The sequence below is a fragment of the Dendroctonus ponderosae genome, unplaced genomic scaffold, assembly GCF_020466585.1.
Source record: "Dendroctonus ponderosae isolate FM_Combo_2020 unplaced genomic scaffold, Dpon_F_20191213v2 Dpon_F_20191213_12, whole genome shotgun sequence".
Taxonomy (NCBI): Eukaryota; Metazoa; Arthropoda; class Insecta; order Coleoptera; family Curculionidae; genus Dendroctonus; species Dendroctonus ponderosae.
Window position 1 is genome coordinate 816,601 of NW_026017316.1, and position 20,398 is coordinate 836,998.

Consider the following 20,398-nt stretch of genomic DNA (forward strand, 5'->3'; position numbering starts at 1 on the left):
ATTGGAAGAGAAAAAGCGGGAAAACTTAACAACTTCTAAAGAGTTTTCGGAATTTTTTTTCCAAAAATTTGCAACCGTTTTTGAATTTTTAAATTTTTTTATATGTTTTTTTTGAAACCTTTGATCAAAAAACCCATTTTGCTTCAATTTGGTGTTTTTTTTTTTGAAGGATCCAACTGGGCTTTAGGAAGATCGAATGCGAAAATGTCACCTCTTCTAGACGACGAAACTCGTTGATTTAAAAAGTTTCCTTAATAAAATTGAAGTGGAAAGCCATCGACAATTTAACAACTTTTAAAAAGTTTTTGTGTTTTTTTTAATTTTTTTTTCACTTTCAATTTTAGAAATTTTTCAAATTTCCGAAATTTTAAGGATTTTTTGAAACATTTGGAAAATCGAATGCGAAAATTTCGCCTCTTCTAGAGCTTGTTGGTCGTTCAATTTTGAGGTTTCCTTAAAAGTTGAAGTATGAAACGATCGAAAATTTAACAATCTAAATAATTTTTGAAATTTTCTTTTTTTAATTTTGAACCTTTTTTGAAATTTTTATGGAAAATTTGAAGATCGATTGTAAAAATTGCACTTCTAAAGCTCAAAACTAGTTGATTTCTTAAGTTTTCTTAAAAATTGTTCTGGGAAACTATCCCAAATGTAACAATCTTGAAATAGTTTTTGAGATTTTTTTCGAAAATTTTCAACCTCTTCTGACCTTCAAAAATAATGAAAATTTTCAAATTTTTGGATATTTTCATAATTTCAATATTGCAATRTTTTTGACATTTTAAATTTTTGTTCAAAATTATCACTTTGGTGTTTTTYTAGAKATCGTAACTCGTTGAGTTTTGAAGTTTCCGTAAAAATTGAAGTGGGAAACGATCGAAAAAACAACTTTTAAAGAGTTTTTGAAAATTTGATTTTTTCCAAGAATTTTAACATTTTTTGAACTTCMAAATTTATGGAAATTTTCAAAATTTTCTGAAAATCAAAGGAATTTTTATWAATTTTTGTAGAATTAACACGGTTTGCTTCACCAATTTTAGAAGATCGATTGCAAAAATTTCGSCTCTTCTAAAGSTCAAAACTCGTTGATTTTTTAAGTTTCCTTAACAATTSAAGTGGRAAACGATAAAAAATTTWAGATTTAAAAAACTTTTAAATTTTTTATTTTTTTCCAAWATTTTYAACCTTTTTTGAAATTTTAGAAATTTATGGAAATTTTGATTTTTTTAATTTTCTGCAAATTTTGAAAATTTATGGAAAAACGATCCAAAATTTACAGCCTTTGAATTTCAATATCCCAAAATTTTTTAAATTTTAATTTTTTTTTTTAAATTATCACTTCAAATATTTTTGTAAGTGACATATTTTGCTTTACTTTGGTGTTTTTCTAGAGCTCGTAACTCGTTGGGCTTTGAAGTTTCCTTTAAAATTAAAGTGGGAAGCGATCGAAAATTTGACGTTTAAAGTTTTTGGAATTGTTATATTTTTTCAATATTTCTGACTTTTCTTGAACTTTTCAAAATTTATGGAAATTTTCAAAACTTTCTGCAACTCAGGAATTTTTCTTTAATATCCCAATATTTTACATTTTAAATTTTTGTCAAAATTATCACATTCACGTCACGTCAAAGTGATACATTTTGCTTCACTTTGGTGTTTTTCTAGTGCTCAAAACTCGTTGGTTTTAGAGGTTTTCTTAAAAATTGAAGTGAGAAACGAAGGAAAATTTTCAACATTTTCGGATATTTTCATAATAATTCAATATTCCAATATTTTTGAAACTTTTAATTTTTTTCCAGTATTACTTTTTTGAAATATTTGTAAAAGTGATATATTTTGCTTCTCTTTGGTGTTTTTCTAGAGCTCGTAACTCGTTGAATTTTGAAGTTTGCTTTAAAATTGAAGTGAGAAATGACCGAAAATTTAACACAAATTTTTTACAGTTTTAAAGAATTTTTGAAATTTTTWTTTTTTTTCAAAATGTTTAACCTTTTTTTAAATTTTCAAAATTAATGGAAATTTTCGAAATTTACAGCAATTCAAAGGAATTTTTGAAATGTTTGTAGAAATAACACGTTTCGGTTCACGATGGTGTTTTTCAAAGATCCAATTGGACTTTTAGAAGATCGATTGCGAAAATTGGGCCTTTTCTAAAGCTCAAAACTCGTTGATTTTTTGAAAGTTTTCGTAAAAATTGAAGTGGGAAACGATCGAAAATTTAACAGCCTTTAGAGTTTCTGAAAATTTGATTGTTTCCATCATATTTTACTTTTTTGAACTTAAAAATTTATGCAAATTTTCAAAATTTTCTGAAATTCAAAGGAATTTTTGAATTTTTTGTAGAATTAATACGGTTTGATTCACATTGGTGTTTTTCAAAGGTCCAATGAGGCTTTTAGAAGATCGATTGTGTCTGTGGCTGTGTATGGGAAGATTTTCTAACAAACTTTTTAGAGACTGTGATATTTGTGTTATTCCTTATTAAATGTTAAATTTTCGATCGTTTTCCACTTGCATTTTTAAGGAAACTTCAAAAATCAACGAGTTACCAGCTCTAGTGAAGGCGAAATTTTCGCAATCGATCTTCCAAAAGCACAATTCGAGCTTTGAAAAACACCAGCGTAAAGCAAAACGTGTTATTTCTGCAAAAATTGCTCTGAATTGGAGAAAATTTTCAAAAAAAATCAATATTTCCATTTCCATTAAATAGTTTCGAGCTCTAGAAGAGGCGAAACTTTCTTGGATCTTTGAAAAACTCACCAGTGGAGCCAAATGTATCACTTTTACAAATGTTCCAAAAATTTCTTTGAATTCCAGGAAATAAAAAAAGTTAGAATAAAATAGAAATTTAGTAAAAAAGTCGGCTTTTTGACATTTTTTTTAATTTTCAAACTTTTTTGAAAAAATCGCTAAAATTGCCTAATTTTAGCCACTTTTCAGCGTTTCAAATACCGAACGCAAAAACTCCAATTCCACTCTAACCTCCAAACCTTCCGAAACCATTTTCCAACAAAACCACAGTCTCTTAAAAGTTGCTTGGCAATTTGAAAATCGCCCCATACGCCACCAGGTTATGCGCGACAGTGACATTTGCAAAAAACCTGTCAAAATCCCCCCAACAACGTCATTCAAACTGTCAAACGTCACCAGAACCACGTCATTTGTCAAGGCGCGGCCGTGAAAAGCAGCAAAAAACTCCAACTCGCCCCACCACGCTCAACAAGTTGGCACCCTTAACGAACCACAGAAAAGCCCATCGGAAAGAATTCCTCCAACCTCAAATTCCTCAACCCTCCCGCCCGCACGACTCCAAAGCGATGCGTTTCGATTAGGCGAGCGTCTCGTCCCCCTTCAGGGCGGCGCCGCCTCTCGCATCGTCCATCAATCGATCGGTTGCGCCTACGCGACGCCCTCGCAAGCGTCGCGACGCCGGCGCCCGCCCAATCCGAATCCAGGCCTCAACCTGCTCAGATTGGCCGATTTCCTGCAACACCAGTTCCGATCCGGGATCGACCAGTGTTTAGTGTATAATAATGCACTGATTCGTGTGGTGATTTTCCATTGGTGAGTACACTAAACCATTCAGTGTTGCTTTCTGCCCCGCTGTGCTTCTGATTGGTCGTCACACTCGCACAACTGTCACACACACTCACATTGCCACAATATGGTGGCGACATGTTGATTGATTCGCAACGTTTCGACCCCGAATTTGCAGTTTTTATCCTTAACGGATTGGCACCCTTAAGGCATTCAGACTCTTCAGGACTGATAAAGAATTAGGACTCTTAAGTCGGGCAGATTTGAATCAACTGACCGAAAATTAACGCTTCAATTTAATTTTCAGAATTTTTCCAAAATTTTCCTGCCTCATTTTTACCCTCATTCACACTGTTGCCCTCCCGCCAACCGTCAGGCCACGCCTTTAACTGTTGCAAAATATTCGCTCTCCCTCCAAAACACGCCCCCTTTACGCTGCTCCGTTCTCGTTCAACAGCCAAATGTCACTTTTGAAGGTTACGATGACAGCTGTCAGAATTAATTAGTGCTGACTGACGTAAATGCGTGTATAGATGACAGCTGTCATCTTACCATCTCTGCTAATAGGCAAAATGTTGCCTTCTGTTGTTCCATTTTTCAAATGTCACTTAATTGAGGTGGCGATGGCAGCTGTCACCAATGACATGCGTCTTAGAGCTCATTACTGTGGTGACGTGATAACGTCCAGAGCAACAAGGTTGCCAACTGTCATGTTGTCATTATTCGTTGGGGTTTGAAGCTGGCAACATCCCAAATTGATCAATTTGAGGAAATTTGTTTGCAATTTTTTTTGCACACGAAACGCGACGTTGCCTATTGTTGAAGGTAGGAAAATACTGATGGCAACTATTGCAAGCGTGCATAGAAAAGTTGAAAATTATTTTCGAAAAAAAAACAGATCTGGCAATAATGTGGTGGATTCAGCACAATTGACTACAGAGTTGAACCACAGCGTTGTCACTGCATCAAAATGAAACAGCGGTTTTTTTCAACTTTCTTTGAAATTTTGTTGTGTTAAAAACTGGCAACACTGGACACTAGTGCAGAATCTTAACATAAACTTTGCCGATGCACTGAAAACATATTCAGTCAGTGTCTTAATAATTAACTCCATAAATGTGCCATGTTGTCACATTTTCGACGAACACACACCTAATGCGATGTTGCATATATTTACATAAAACTACGTTGACTTGGCAGGTGAACCATCGGAACAAATGCACTGTAAAGTTGAAAATTTCACAAACAATTTGGCAACATTGTACTAAAAAATGCATGCAAATTAGTGCGGTGTTGCCATTTTGTAGATAAAAAACGTTGACTCGGCTGTAAAACCCAAATAATGCGGAAAATTCTAAAAATAGTTTAAAGGTGCCCGAAAACTGACAACACTGTATTACTGAAGGACTCCTAGAAGCCTTAAGGTCAAACACACAGTTTTTTCATCTTTATTAGAAAGGCGATGTCGCCCTCCTGTCGTGTTTTGCAAGAAAAGACATCAAAAACTGACAACATTGCACAAAATTTAAAATCTCGAAACAGCGTTGCCACTAGAATGCTCCTAAAACTATCTCATTAATGCCATGTTGCCATGGATCCCATCCGAAACCGGAAGAGTAAAGTTGAAAATTGCTTACAAATTTGTCAACACTGTACAAAATATTTGGCGTTTAAGAATGCAATGTTGGCCAATTTTAATCACAACAAGTGCACCATTCTTTCTTCAATGTCAACAATGACAGCTGTCAATTCGTTTTTTGTGCGCGACACATTGACAGGTTTTAACACACGTGCGATCTGTCAAACCATGCAAACTTTCCGTTGAAAGAGCGCAAGCGCAACCAGCTGAAGTGTCAAAAATCTCATCAGCTGTCACTAGACACTGTCTATTTAGTTGGAAGTGTTGTCATTGACGTTTTCAACTGACAGCTGTCGATTCCTTTGACATTGACTTTGACAGGGCTGTTATAGTAGTGCCAAATGTCGCTGTTGCAGGCTCAAGTCAGTTCAGTTCTGATCCAGTTCGTTGGTCAGCCACTCACGCCACTCTTAACCTCACTTTTTCACTCATTGACGTTTGGTCATTTCAGTTGTGTTTGGGTTTTCAAGGCGCGTTAGCCTGAGTGACAGTAAGTGACACCTAACTTCTGACGCAAATATTGCCTGTCATTGTCAAAGTTGTCACTCCGTGTCACAGTTAATCCGTGTGGAAATGTGGCGTAGTTGCCGGTTGTATTGAAAAATCCTGTCGGCTTCCGCCGATTTTCCTGTGTCAATCGATTTTCAGCCGGTTGACCTCAAAACCACTTGTTTGCTTGCATTCGTCGGGTTTGCCGATAAAAGCGGCCGCGCTAATCGATCGTTTACGACCGTGAAAAGTTTGCGTAGGTGGGAAATGGAAATCCGGATTTATCCAGGTCATTCAGCCGCATATTTTCCAGAGTATTTCCAGATTTTGTTTCTGTCATCAAGGGCATTTCCTGCTTTTTTGGAAATTCGGCAACATTGCGTTCCTTTTGCAATTAATATTCCGTCCAACGTTGCCAGTTGCAATCCAATTTTCCATTTTCGTCGGCCCGTTTTCCCAAGTCAACCTGGTTTGTAGACTTTCAATATTGCGGTGTTGCCAGTTTTCTATGCACTTTTTTGCAGACATTTGGTGTGTGTAAAAAATTTTGCAACACCACTTATTGCATGGAACTTTGAAAACCTGCTGTTTTAGCCTGTTGCAGTGGCAACGTGGCCCAATATAGTTTTTCTGGAAATCTGCAAAACACTACGGTGTTGCCAGTTGGTTTTCTGTGACTTCCCACCTTGTTTACCTATACGTGTTTCGACTATTTGGCGTCTTGCAAATGAAATCAATACTTTTTTGCAATCCGGCAACGCCGCATTTTTATGCGTAAACAATTTGCAAACACTGCATTTTTAATGTCACACTGTTTCCTCAGTTTTCAACGTAATTCAACTTTATAACCAAGCAGTCACTGTTGCTGTCGACAACCTGGCAACGTCGTAATTTATATGCTCAACATTTATCAGCGTCGCATACCTGAGGATTTTAATGAAAAAACGGTACTTTGGCAGCGCCGTTTAAAGACGTTCCGTATTACAGTGTTGCCAGTTTTACAACAAAATCGGTGTTTAAAATGCAGCTGAGAAACATGTGTAACAGTGTTGCCAAGATTTGTTAAACATTTGTTTTGTCTGGAGCGTTTTGTTTCTAGATTACAGTGTTGCCGATGTGCTGTTCTGAAACGTGGCAGCGTCGCCTTTTTTACATGAAGCTTTTGGCAACGTTGCCTAATTAAATAATTTTAAGATCCTCACTGTTGCATTGCAAGGGCGCAGTATGGCAACATTGTTTCCACGCACACAAGCCATTCATAATTTACCGAGTGTTGCCAAATTTCTGTGCAATTTTCAATTTTGTATCGTGTACATTAAAGCTGAAATTCTGTCCACGACTCGGCAACGCCGCATAAGAAATTGCCTTTTCATCACAACATTTCTACATGGTTGCCAATGTTTCACTAAATTTTAGAATTTTTGRGAAATTTCGTTTKCTTGTTTCTTGTTTTCTTTAGCAACGCTGCCAGACTGCYCTAATWRCCTTACGCATCTTGACAGTCTTGCAGCGTTGWCCCMAATTATTTGTTCCTCAGTTTCTTACAGTGTTGCCAAATTATTTCAKTCAGTACRAACGTGTTATYTAGTGGGCTGTTTATTCTCGAGGAAAAWTGATTTTTCGTTGACTTGGCAATAGGGGCGAGTTCAATTCATATTCAGTGTAAGTTGCGGYGTTGCCAGTCCACGTGCTTTTTTATAAGTGTTGCCAGACTTAGTCACACTTATGCATGTCACTTAGTCACACTTATGCATGTCTTGGAGCRTGGGACAGTTTACAATGTTGCCAGTAGTAGATTTGAAATTAGCCTTCTTGCAYGTGYACTTGGAACTTTTTGAAAATAAAYCTCAAGKCGCCAAAAAACAAACAGCTTGGCAACGTGGCATTTGCGCCCAAGCAGTKTGGAAAAATCTACSTGATGAGTAACAGCGTTGCCAGTGTGCCAATTTTCTCTTCTRCTATTGAACKTTCCAGTTTTCTTATTCATTRTAKGCKTACAATGTTGCCAGATTCGGTTGTTTTCKGTGATTTTTAAGTGAGCCCCCCAGAACTATTYGCATTTTAGCCTTTAGCGGTGTTCTCTTCAGTAYATCTRCAGTGTTGCCAGYTACACGTTTTTTCCGTAGCTTCCGTCAATGTCAGACACGCGTAAAACGAGTAAGAAGCTTTCCAAATTTTTCAATAATAATTGAATATTTTTGCAKAGCTGCCAAGTTTCRGMGTAATTCTGGGTGTCTCCAATATTTTCGGTTTTTCTGGGTTTTTTGGCAATAGTCCAGTTGCTCGGCAGAGGCCTGATCAATTTCTAGTCAATTTGACAACATCGCCTCCGTGTGCCTCCTGGGGTTAAAATGTGGGAAAATAGCAGCGCTGCCAGCGCCAAACAATTTCCTAAACTTGTGACTTTTTCAACGTTTTCTCTGTTTGTTTTGCTTTCCGGTAACAATTGAATGCAGTGTTGCCAAGTTGCATGCAAATTCCCAGCTTTTGCTTCCAAATTAATCATCACTTTAAATCCAATCTCCATCGATCGCAGGATTTTGGACATTCGTATGCTTGCAGTGTTGCCAGCTTGTCCTAAAAGTAGCATTTTTGCGAACTTTGCAGGCCATGCCGTGGCCAGGGCCACAACTACGATTGATTTTGCTGCCACTTATTCTGGCCGTGCTGCGACCTCCCGAGGTCGCCTCCAAAGGCAACGTTGGTAAGCCGTCGCTCCCCCTCTACCTCGCTCATCCCTCTTTGCTTTTTCATCTTGCTTTCAACAGGCTGTCTCTTCAGCGAACTCAACTGCAAAGAAGAGGAGGAATGGTGCTACAATGGTAAGCGACTTGTCTGTCAAACCGAGGCAATGTTGCCAAATGTACTTGATGATTTTTAGACCGCGCCTTCGGGCAGTGCCTGTCCTTGTATGACGGGTTTGAAGAGGAGGATCTTTACAGGTGAGTGAACTCTGGACGGGTGGCGGATGCGTCCAGTGGGTTTTTTGGACGTGATGGCGAATGCGCCAATTTACCCTCTCAGGTTCAGCCTCTCGAAGCAAGAGCTGCACGATCTGAGCAAGGAGCTGCGCAGACTTTTTGCGCTCGGGTATCGTTGGGGCCACGCCTACACTCAATGTCGCCTCAAAGGGATGCTCTACGCCCTCAAAACCGGGTAAGTGAGGCGCCTGCGCTCCAGTTCGCAGCTGATTCGGCCCGTCTGATTGGTTGCCAGCACGGAATTCGACCCGATCACCTGCTTCAAGGACTCGGACAACGACCTGGAGGGGGCGCTGCGCGCCCTTGAAAGTTTCGACCAGCCGGATCCGCGCGAGCTGGCCATCATCAGGTACACGCCCAGTTCGGCCAATGGCGATCCGCAATTCGCCGACGAAATCTACTACCCGCCCACCAGTGAGGATCGCGAGCTCGAGGAGTTGAGGAGGAGGATTCTGGGGCCGGATGAAGGTGTCGACTGTGAGTTTTTGGCTGTCAGATTGACGGTCGACTGTCAGTTTTGAGTGAGGGGGACTGGGACATTTGACAGATTTTTTCGTTTTTTTGACAGTGGATCTGCCCCCACCCGAGGTCCAGTATGCGCTGCGCAAAAGGGCGTTGCCGCTGCCGATGCGGCGCAGATCGATTGCGCCGTTTTTTGATGGAAGGTGAGTGATTTTTGTTTTAATCCACACTACATGGCTGAGGCGTTTTCACCTGAAAATCCACACTTCCCCGAAAAAAAGCGCCACGTGGCAACAGCGAAGCAGTCAAATTTGCGGTGCATGATCCACATTACTTACCCATAACCTCAGCTCTAAAAAATGTGCGGTTTTTCACATTTTCGGTGAAAAAAGCTGGAAAATCCACATTGCCAACTCCGAAATTTCTTGTTGTGGAGTCGTATTTTTAGCTATTTTTGCCCCAATATTTCACATTCACAGCATCAGAGTCCACATTACAAACTTAAAACTGCGATTTTTGAACGTTTATTTCTTCAAGAGAATCCACATTACTTCGGTCAACTTTTTTCGAAAAATCCGCACTAAGACAACTACTCAAACCCAGTAATCTGAAAAGGAACTTTTCAAATTTTCTGCAGAAAAAATGTATCCTCATGAATCCACATTACAAGTAATAATGTCCACATTCCAACAGCAAGATCCACATTACAACCTGCAAACTGCGATTTTTTAACATTAATTTCAATAGCTCGAGGGTAATTTAAACTGTATCTTCAAAAGTTTGAAATTGTTACTGGAGAATCCACATTACTTCGGACCCGAACAATTTTATTTCGAAAAATTCACACGAATGCAGCTTCTCAAAGACAGTAACATGAAAAAAAGTTTCGTAAATTGTCTGGAGAAGAGAAAATGTATTCTCATAAATCCACATTACAAGTAATAATGTCCACATTCCAGCATTAGATTCCACATTACAACCTGAAATCTGCGATTTTTGAGCATCAATTTCAATAGCTAGAAGGTAATTTAAACTGTTGCCTTAAAGCTCTGAAATTTCGACTGGAGAATCCACATTACTGCAGACACAAACAATTTTATTTCGAAAAATCCACACGAATGCAGCTACTCAAAGACAGTAACATAAAAAAAAGTTTCGTAAATTGTTTGGAGAAGAGAAAATTTATTCTCATAAATCCACATTACAAGTAATAATGTCCACATTCCAGCATTAGATTCCACATTACAACCGGAAAACTTCGATTTTTGAACATCAATTTCAATAGCTAGAGTCTAATTTAAACTGGATCTTCATAAGTTTGAAATTGTTACTTGAGAATCCACATTACTTGGGACACGGACAATTTTCTTTGGAAAATCCGCACGGAGACAGCTACAAGGCAGTAATCTGACAAAAAATTTCGTGCATTTTTTGCGGAAACAAAAATCGGCCTCACAAATCCACATTACAAGTAATATTGTCAATATTTCCAGTATAAGAATCCACATTACAAGCTTAACACTGCGATTTTTGAATATTTATTTCTCTATTAGCTGAAAAGGAATTTCGTAAATTTTCTGCAGAAGAAAAATGTATCCTCATAAATCCACATTACAAGTAATAATGTCCACATTTTCAGCCGCAGAATCCACATTACAAGAAGAAAAATTTGATGATGAACCGTTTATTGCCATAACGATAGGAAATATAAAAATTTGATTTCGAAAAATGTTAATTTCTCCTTTTGCATCCACATTACGACTGTCAGATTTTTTGTAAAAAATCCTCGTTTATCGAACCTCTCAACGGCAGTGACTAGAAATCGAATTTTATACATTTTTTGCCAAAAAAAGTATATTTTTATTCTCATGCATCCACATTACTAGCAATAACTGCCAGTAGTAACGCGAGAATTTGCAACATCGCCCCAAGCAGGCTCAAATAATTTAAGATATCGGCAATACAAGGATTTTCAACTTAAACTTAGGAGAATCCACATTTGTCTTTTAAGAATCCACATTTGCAGATTTAAAAAATGTTCGAGTTTCTTGATATTTCATTGGCAATTAAGCAAAGTGGAGTTCTGTGTTCATGAGAGTCGAATTCCCAATTTTTTGGCGGAAAAATTCCACATTTTCAGCAGCCGAATCCACATTACAAACAGAAAATTTCGTTTTTAAATAAAAAAAAATTAAAAAAATAAATTTTAAAATGTTTGTTCAAAAAGTCGAATTTCTACTGGTGCATCCACATTACAACTGTCGAATTTCTTGCAAAAAATCCACATTAAGCTGATTTATCAGCGGCGGTAACGAAAAATAAGAATTTGGGGCATCTTTTGCAAGAAAAAAATTATACTCAAGAATCCACATTACTTTTTTGCGTTCCACATTCCACATTTCCAGCAACCTAATCCACATTACAAACCTGAAATTCGAGTTGCAATCGCTTCTTGCCTCTAACTGTGTGAAAATAATTTTTTTTCAATAAAACGCTAAAACTCCTACTGGAGAATCCACATTACAACTACCAATTTTTTAGTGGAAAAATCCAAACTAACCTCACTTTTCAGCTGCAGCGGCGTTAAAAGCGGTTTAAATAATTTCCGGCAAATAAAAACATTTTTTGAACAAAAAATCCACATTACAAACAGTGAATTTGCGTGTTATTCTAGTGAAAACCTTGCATAGTTTGGCACTGGCTTAATAATAAATGCAGATCAAATGTGGTTCGATCAGAATCCACATTTGCCGCAAGGGAATCCACATTACACACCAAAAACTGCACGTATTGAGGAATTAAAGTTTTTTCTTAAGTGGAAATTCCCAGGAAAAGTCCACATTATAAGAATTTTTGATGGAAAATCCACACAAAAGCTACAGCGTCGACTAGTAGAAAACAGGGGCTTTAACAAAAAAAATAATTCAAGAATCCACATCACAAATCAATTGATCCACATTACAAACTATCGCTTTCAAGGGAAAAATTTTAATAAAAGAAGTGGCTTTGATTCAAGAGGTTAAAATGGCAACATCAACCAAAAAAAGTTTTTCCGCAAACCAATCCACATTACAAAGCGAACTGTTGCCATATCAACCGTACCGCGTGGGGAATTTGGTAAATCGACCTTCAGACCTTGTATATGCTTGAAAACCCCAGAAATCTACTCGAAACCATGTGCGAAAACTGGCAACGTCGCCACTTTGAATGAATCATTTCCCGTGTATTTTGTCAAAATGACGTTTGATCCTTAGAGTTGGTGGCGCCATCTCTGGGCTCCGCGCGGTTGCGCTTTAGCTATGAATCAGTCTGGATCGGTGTTTGGAAAATTGTCCCGCAAACTCCTCAAAATCTGGCCACGACTCGACCATGATTGTGAAAGAAATTGAGGTTTTTTCCTCATTTTTCCAGATATGGAGTGCCGAAATATCGGCGCTCCGACCAGGAGGCGAATCGGCCAGAGGCGCGCGATCCGGAGGACGAGGTTTTTGCGCTCCTCAAAATGCTGAACGACCTCCAAGTCTCCCCGCAGGACCTCAGAGCGTATCTGAGCCCGGAAAACTATGGAAAACTCTCCTCAATTGCCATCAACGATCCGAAACTGGAGCAGCTCCAGTTCCTCCCGAACAATGAGGGGATTGAGGAGGAAAACGAACTGCCAGGCAAGGTTTTCTTCCACATTTTCAAATTGAATTTTTTCATGGTTACTTTTCACTTTTTTTCGGTCTTTTGTTTTTCTTTAGACTTTTTTTTTGACTTTTTAACTATTCAAAAACATTTTTTCTTCACATTTTCAATCTCAAATTTTGTTCTTATTTTGATTTTTTCTTTTTTTTTTGCTGATTCTGAACTTGGTTAGAAAACCGTTTGGAAATTCCATATTTTTTTTCATTTTTGCAGTTTTTTATAATCATATTTTTTTCATTCGATTTTCGGTTAATTTTTTCTACTTTTAATTTTTATTTCACTGTTCAACTTGTTCGATTGACTTTTTAACTGAATTTAATTTGATATTTTTGTCATTTACATTTGTTTACATTTAAATTTTTTTTTTCACTTTTTTACCTCCTTAAAATGTCTGTAAGTTTTTATTTAGTTTTTTCATTATTTGTTCTACGAATTTTATCTTCCTTGTTCCACATGTCACGATTTTTTTCACTTTGAAAGCATTAATTTTATTTTGCCCATTTTTTATTACTTTGCATTTTTGCAAATGTGTTTTTTAATATTTAATTTTTCACTTTCTTCTTCAACTGTTTAAATCATTTTTTCTTCACATTTTCAATCTCAAAATAACTCACCTTTTTTTCACAGTTTTTTTTACTATTTTACGTTTCTTTACCTTTGAATTGTTTCATATTTAATTTTTCACTTTTTCTGTTCCTTGGTTTCTCTTTACGCTTTTGTTTTAGTTTTCATCTTGTGCTTATTCAACTATTTAAATAATTTTCAATGTTTTTTTAAATTTTTTCACTATTTTTAATTCGATTTTTCTGCTTCCTATTTTTTTTTACTGCTCCACTTGCTTGACTTACAAATGCATTTTCATTGATTTTAAATTATTTCCATTTTTTTTTTGCTTCTTTAATTGCTTGGATTCGAAAATTTCAAAACCTCAATTGAAACCTTCTTTTTTTTATTTTTTAACTCGCTTGTCTCGAAAATGTGCCCAAGTTATTTTTCAATTTATTGTTTTTATTTAGCTTTTTCCTTTATTTGAAGGCATTAATTTGAGTTTTCCCATTTGTTTATTATTTTGTGTTTATTGTGCTTTGAATTTTTTCATATTTATTTTTAATTTTTTTTCTGTACTTTAGCTTCGCTAAATTTTTTGACAATTTTATTTTTTAAGGCATTTTTTTCACTGTTTTTCACAATTTTTTTATCATTTTACGTTTCGTTAACTTTGAATTTTTCCATATTTAACTTTTCACTTTTTCCGCACTTTGACTTCTCTTTCTTTTCAGTATTTATTCAACTATTTAAATAATTCTTTCTTCATATTTTCAACCTCATAATAACAGAAAACGTTATGTGACATTTATCTTGTTTTGTTTATTCACATTTTTTTTTTCTTTTCTCGGGTGCTTCTGAACTCGTTTAGCAAACTGCCGGAATTCCAATTTTTTTACTCTATTTTTCATTCGTTTTTTCTGCTTCCAATTTTTTTTGACTGCTCAACTTGCTTGRCATTTTCATTCATTTTATATTATTTAAAAAAAATTTTTGTTTCTTTCATTGCTTCGGATTCGAAAATTCCAAATCCTCAATTGAAAACTTGTTTTTTTTTWATTTYTAACTTGTTAAGGCTTTAGTTTTTTTAACTCGTTTACCTCRAAATWMKTKTWYAAWTTATTKTTCAATTTATTTTAGTYTTTTKCTTTYTTYATGCTTTATTGCTCTATCAATTTCATCTWCTTTGTTACTAGTYTGAAGAYTTTTTTTAATTTTGAAGGCATWGATTTTATTATTTTGCGTTTCTTTTACTTTGAATTTTTYCATATTTAWTTTTAATTTTTTTTCTGTCCTTTTYTTTTCTTKAAGTTTATTTACACTTTTTTACAATTGTTTATCRTTTTACTTTTCATTAACCTCGAATTTTTTTATACTTAATTTTTCACTTTTTTCCGCMCTTTGGTTTCCCTTTCCTTTCATAATTAGTTTGTTTTAGTTTAAAAAAAAAAATTTCTTGACATTTTCAATCTAATCCCAAGTGGGGTTAGGAGCAGTTGCTCTAGTTTGACAGAGTAAATAAGTGAAAAATTAAGTATAAAAAAATTCGAGGTTAATGAAAAGTAAAATGATAAAAAATTGTAAAAAAGTGTAAATAAACATCAAGAAAAAAATTAAAAATAAATACGAAAAAATTCAAAGTAAAAGAAACGCAAAATAATAAACTCTTCTTCCTTTCCAGACGCCCCCAAGCTCTACGGTTGGGCGCAGAATCCGCTCGATCTGCCCGAAACGCGCATTTACGAAGGTACGTGACGTGCCCACCTAGAGGGCGCATGCGCCCCCCACTGTCTGACTGATCCAAGTTTCCCTTCTAGAAGACGACGAAGTTCCGGAACCGGCCGAGTACGGCAGCGGGGCGCCAGCCGAGATCTTCACCGAGCGCAAACTCGAGTTTCTCAACCCGAACGCGAACGAAGTTTTCCGAGAACTGAAGCAGAAGCAGCAAGAGGAGGACGACAGTTTCGATCGCAAATGGAAGCCGATTTTGTACAGCGAAGGTGGCGCCGAACCCGAAAATCTGGACCGACTCAGTAGGTGCCCCTCAGCCGCCGATTGCCACCGCTTCTCACTAGATGGCGCTGTTGCAGGTGCGCCGTCCGATTTGAATCTGTGGGACCGTTACAGTATGGGCTTCAAGCGGCCGGAGCGTCTCGACGTCAAAAAACCCGGCCCCCCCTTCGACCCCGCCATCACCAAACCAGGCAAGTATGCGCACACGCAGTGGGTGGGGGGGGGGCGTGTGACCAATGAGCGGTTGTTTCAGGGACGCACCCAAAAAACGACCTTCTCCCCTCCATGATCAAGAAGGAGCCGAGAGGCGCGAACCCGCTGGAGGGGGCGAGGAGTCGCGAGGTTGAGCACCGACAGCAGGAGGAGGAGGAGGCGGAGGAGGCCGGCCAGTACGTGCACGTGGAGTTTCGCAACGTTTTGCGCGATTGGCGCCAAGGCAAGGACATCATCAGGAACATTTCGAATCTGCTGCGGATGGAAGCGCGCGACTTTGTTGACGCCTCGTAAGTGACGTCATTGTTCGCATGTCGCCTGTCTCTGTCACACTCACGGTTCCCCAGGGTCAATAGCAATTCGGTGTCGTTCCGAGTGGCGCCGACCAACAATCGCGGATACAACTCGACCGACGTTGCCAAACGCATCGGTAAGTGGGTTTTCCCCGGTTTTTTTCGCGGAATTTTTTCACCCGGAATTCATGTTCCAGATGCGATGAAGCAGGACTTTGAAGCCACCATTGGGTTGGATGTCGTTTCGGTTGGCGTGGGGAATAAGGTAAATTAGGACTGTTGGCAACGTTGCCCGTTTTTGCGTGGTTTTTCTACACCCTGTATTTTTGAACCGGCAAATTTGGGGATTTTCATTAGCTGATTCACCCTGTATATAATGAGGAAGCAAGGGTTAGGAAACCTGCCCAGTTGAATGGGTAGAAAAGCTCGCCGCTACTGGCGCCCTCTGTTGATCAAGCGCAGTTTCTCTTTAGCAATGATGCGCTCTCGATAGAAAAATCGAAATAAAATGAAAACCGAGCGCCGAACAGACAAAAGAAAAAGCAGAAAATTTCATTTTATTTAGACGATTTTTTTAATGAAACACTGTATTAAAAAGAAAATATAAAAAAGCACACACTTTTCACCGGGTAGCCGACAATCTTTTCTAAATTGCCTGTCGAAAAGCTGATAGCAACTTCGGAAAAGGTCCCAAATATTCTCTAAATATGGCAACTGCGCGTCTTTGAGTCACCCTGTGTATATAGTGAAAATTTTTAAGATTTAAAAAATCCTGTGCAGTTATCTAAGCTCGGCGGGACTTGCGCCCTCTGTTGATCAAGCGCAGTTTCTCTTTAGCAATGATGCGCTTTCGATAGAAAAATCGAAATAAAATGAAAACCGAGCGACGAACAGATAAAGGAAAAGCCAGAAAATTGTTTTTTGTTTAGAGGATTTTTGTTATTGAATCACTGTATTAAAAAGGAAATAAAAAAACACTCACTTTTCACCGGATGTTAAATGGCAGACACATTGTTAAATTGCCTGTCGAAACGCTGAGAGAAACTTCGGAAAATGTCGCAAACATCCTCTAAATCTGGCAACTGCGCCTCTATGAATCACTCTGGGGATTTAGTGAAAAGTTTGAAGCGAGATTTAAAAAATTCTGTACATTTAACTAAGCTTGTCGGGACTTGCGCCCTCTGTTGATAAAGCGCGGTTTCTCTTTAGTAATGATGCGCTTTCGATAGAAAAATCGAAATAAAATAAAAACCGAGCGTCGCACAGATAAAAGAAAAGCCAGAAAATTGTTTTTTGTTTAGAGGATTTTTGTTATTGAATCACTGTATTAAAAAGAAAATAAAAAAAACACTCACTTTTCACTGGGTAGCCGACAATCTTTTCTAAATTGCCTGTCGAAAAGCTGATAGCAACTTCGGAAAAGGTCGCAAACATCCTCTAAATCTGGCAACTTCACTCGCTGGACTCTTGTCTAAAAAAAAACAGAAAAAACCTTGAAAAAACATTTTTAAGACGATTTCAAAAATACTGGAAAACTCCCGCAGGAAAACCCGTTAATTTAAACCAGTTTAACGGCTTTTCGCGGGTGGCGCCCTCTATGGGCACAGCACGGTTTCCCTTCAGCAATGAAGCACTTTCCATCATAAAAGTCCGCGTTAAAGACAAAACCGACGTTCTAAAGGAGATATTTTCAAAGCGCTGTCAAGACGCCGAAGTCCCCAGATGAAAATCCATTTAAAAAAAATGATTTTCCCACTGAAAAATTGCCAAACAGCCGCAGACAAATCATGAGAATTGTTTGATGAAAATGAGGAAACCCTGAAACAGCTGGCGCTTTCCCCGCGAAAAAAACCCGGTAGTGGCGACCAGTTCAAAAATCAGGCATCGGTGGCGCCCTCTTTGGGCCAAGCGCCGCTTCCTTTCAGCAAGGAACCAGCAAAAACCGCTTTCTTCGCTGTTTCAACCGGGCAAACTGTTTAGATCCGCAAAATTCGAAGTTTTTTCAAAAATTATTTTTCGGGATTTTATTTGCGTGAACATTTTTGCAATTTTGCAGCAACGTCAATTGTCAGTCCGAGTCCAACGGAAAACCATGCATTTTCATAAGCCTGCCATTTTTGCCTATGAGTGCGACTGGACAGCCAGCACCGTAGTGTGTGGCCTACCATTTTTCAAGGGCCATTTTCTCATGAATGCTTTAAAATATCGACATTTTCCCTGAAATAGATGTTCAAGAGAATTCAATCGCCTACTGAACGCTGTTTTTGGAAGTATAATTGATTGAGAACTGACCGAGTTATGATGGAAAAAGTGCAGTGGTGACTGCGCCTAACCAACTGCATCTTTGCAATTTTCAAACTCAATTTGCTCCAAAGTGGGCCCAAATACCAACTTTGGACACAATGACTTTTCCTTGGCCAATCGCATGAGGTTTAAGGCGTTTTTTGAATTTTGGCAAAATTTTGAAAATTGACAGAGTTACGGGTGAAAGAGCGGGTTGACACAGAGAAGTCCGGATTCAATCGCTTTAATTTCGAAGTCGCGTTGCAGTCAAACCAAGCCGCAACGGGATTTTCATCGGGAGCACTTTTTCCATCAAAAATGTCCGCAAAATCAGAAAATTACCAAAAATGTTGTTTTCGAAATTTTGACTTTGACGGTGAAAATTCGAAGTTTTTTCAAAAATTGTTTCTCGGAAAACTGGGACCTTGTCCAAAAAAACAGAAAAACCTTGAAAAAACACTTTTAAGACGATTTCAAAAATACTGGAAAACTCCCGCAGGAAAACCCGTTAATTTAAACCAGTTTAACGGCTTTTCGCGGGTGGCGCCCTCTATGGGCGCAGCACGGTTTCCCTTCAGCAATGAAGCACTTTCCATCATAAAAGTCCGCGTTAAAGACAAAACCGACGTTCTAATGGAGATATTTTCAAAGCGCTTTGATTAATGAATGAATATAATGATAATGAATGAGTAATGAATTAATAATTAAGATGAGGAACCCGTGAAAAAGCTTGCGCTGTCCGGCGCACCATTCCGAAACATCGGGCTTCGGTGGCGCCCTCTCTGGGCCAAGCGCCGCTTCCTTTCAGCAAGGAACCAGCAAAAACCGCTTTCTTCGCAGTTTCAACCGGGCAAACTGTTTAGATCCGCATGCAGCACGTGCTCTTCACCCAAGTGAACCCCGACAATCAGTTCATCGTCGTCTCGCTGGTCTGCGGCATTCTGGTGGCGCTCATTGTGGCCACCATCGTTCTCATCCTGGTGCGGCGCCACGCCCGCTCCAAGGAAAAACTGCACGGCCTGAACCAGCCGGACAGCGAAGCCTCGAAGGACTACCAGGACTTGTGCAGGGCGCGCATGGCCGTCAAAGGGCCGGGCACCGACGCCGCGCATGACAAAGGTGACCCACCAGCGCCCTCTCTCGCCTGTCCATCCACCTATGGGGCGCATTTTACAGGTCGCATCACCTCACTGTCCAGGGAGTCCGAGCAGAGTCCCTCGAGCCGATCGAGCACGTCGTCCTGGAGCGAAGAGCCCGCGCTGCACAACATGGACATTTCCACTGGTAGGTCGGACGCTGCTGTCCAGCCATTTTCCATAGCGACGGCTGGTTGCAGGCCACATGGTGCTCAGCTACATGGAGGACCATCTGAAGAACAAAGACCGTCTGGATCGGGAGTGGGAGGCGCTGTGCGCCTACGTGGCTGAGCCGTGCGACACCTCGATTGCGCTGAAGACACCCAACAGGGAGATGAACCGGTACCCTGAGGTGGTGCCGTATGATCATGCGCGCGTCGTGCTGAACGAGCTGTCCAATGCGAGTGGGTGCGACTACATCAACGCGTCCAGCATCACGGATCACGACCCCAGGTGGGTTTGGGTGGTTTGGGGCGAAAAAAATATTTTTTTTATTTTTCTGCAGGAACCCGGCCTACATAGCGACGCAGGGGGCGCTGCCGCACACTGCGCCCGCCTTCTGGCAGCTGATTTGGGAGCAGGGCGCCGTGGTGATCGTGATGCTGAGCCGGCTGACGGAAGGGGGCGCCGCCATGTGCCATCGCTACTGGCCCGAGGAAGGTGAGTGTTGGGGGGCGGGTGGCGCCACAAGGGGGGGAGATAGCGAATTTTGCCTCGAGTGATTGTTTAGGAGGGTGGCTTTGGCTATCCGCACGTGTATGGGGATTGGTGATCGGGTGAAATTTGGCGGCGGCAGGCGGGAAAGAGTGGAGTGGTGACTGCGGCCAGCCAGGTGCAACTTCGCAAAATTCARACCCGATTTACTCCAAAGTGGGGGACAATTTCGACTTTGACTAGGAATAGTTTTTTGTGGCCAACCGCCKCAGGTTTAAGGGGTTTTTTGAATTTTCGCAAAATTTTGGCTGTTGACTGAGTTACGGGCGAAAGAGTGAGCTGACACAGGCRACACCAGTTTCGGTCGCTTTAAGTTTAAAGTGGCGCTGCTCCCAAAGTAGCCACGAACGCGTTTTTTGTCCAGAGCACTTTTTTGCCCAGAAATAGACGCTAAAGCCGAAATTG

At 39.4% G+C, this 20,398-nt stretch overlaps 2 protein-coding genes across 4 annotated transcripts in view; both read left to right on the forward strand.

Moving 5' to 3' along the window:
* LOC109543066 (trypsin-2) overlaps positions 1-20,398 on the forward strand; it is a 71,999-nt gene that overhangs the window by 16,561 nt on the left and 35,040 nt on the right. The window lies entirely within an intron of this gene.
* LOC109543070 (receptor-type tyrosine-protein phosphatase N2) overlaps positions 1-20,398 on the forward strand; it is a 27,050-nt gene that overhangs the window by 2,811 nt on the left and 3,841 nt on the right. The window contains exons 1-18 of one of the 3 annotated variants that reach the window (XM_048662877.1): positions 3,143-3,564; positions 8,202-8,369; positions 8,434-8,487; positions 8,547-8,607; positions 8,690-8,821; positions 8,882-9,123; positions 9,215-9,311; positions 12,520-12,770; positions 15,023-15,088; positions 15,159-15,374; positions 15,432-15,545; positions 15,608-15,857; positions 15,915-15,997; positions 16,058-16,125; positions 19,007-19,262; positions 19,320-19,427; positions 19,480-19,732; positions 19,785-19,939. In XM_048662877.1, the coding sequence (XP_048518834.1) occupies positions 8,276-8,369; positions 8,434-8,487; positions 8,547-8,607; positions 8,690-8,821; positions 8,882-9,123; positions 9,215-9,311; positions 12,520-12,770; positions 15,023-15,088; positions 15,159-15,374; positions 15,432-15,545; positions 15,608-15,857; positions 15,915-15,997; positions 16,058-16,125; positions 19,007-19,262; positions 19,320-19,427; positions 19,480-19,732; positions 19,785-19,939 (2,500 nt within the window). In that variant the 5' untranslated portion in view covers positions 3,143-3,564; positions 8,202-8,275. Of the gene's footprint in view, positions 1-3,142; positions 3,565-8,201; positions 8,370-8,433; positions 8,488-8,546; positions 8,608-8,689; positions 8,822-8,881; positions 9,124-9,214; positions 9,312-12,519; positions 12,771-15,022; positions 15,089-15,158; positions 15,375-15,431; positions 15,546-15,607; positions 15,858-15,914; positions 15,998-16,057; positions 16,126-19,006; positions 19,263-19,319; positions 19,428-19,479; positions 19,733-19,784; positions 19,940-20,398 lie in introns of those variants that run through there. The other 2 variants (XM_048662876.1, XM_048662875.1) reach the window with 2 other exon arrangements.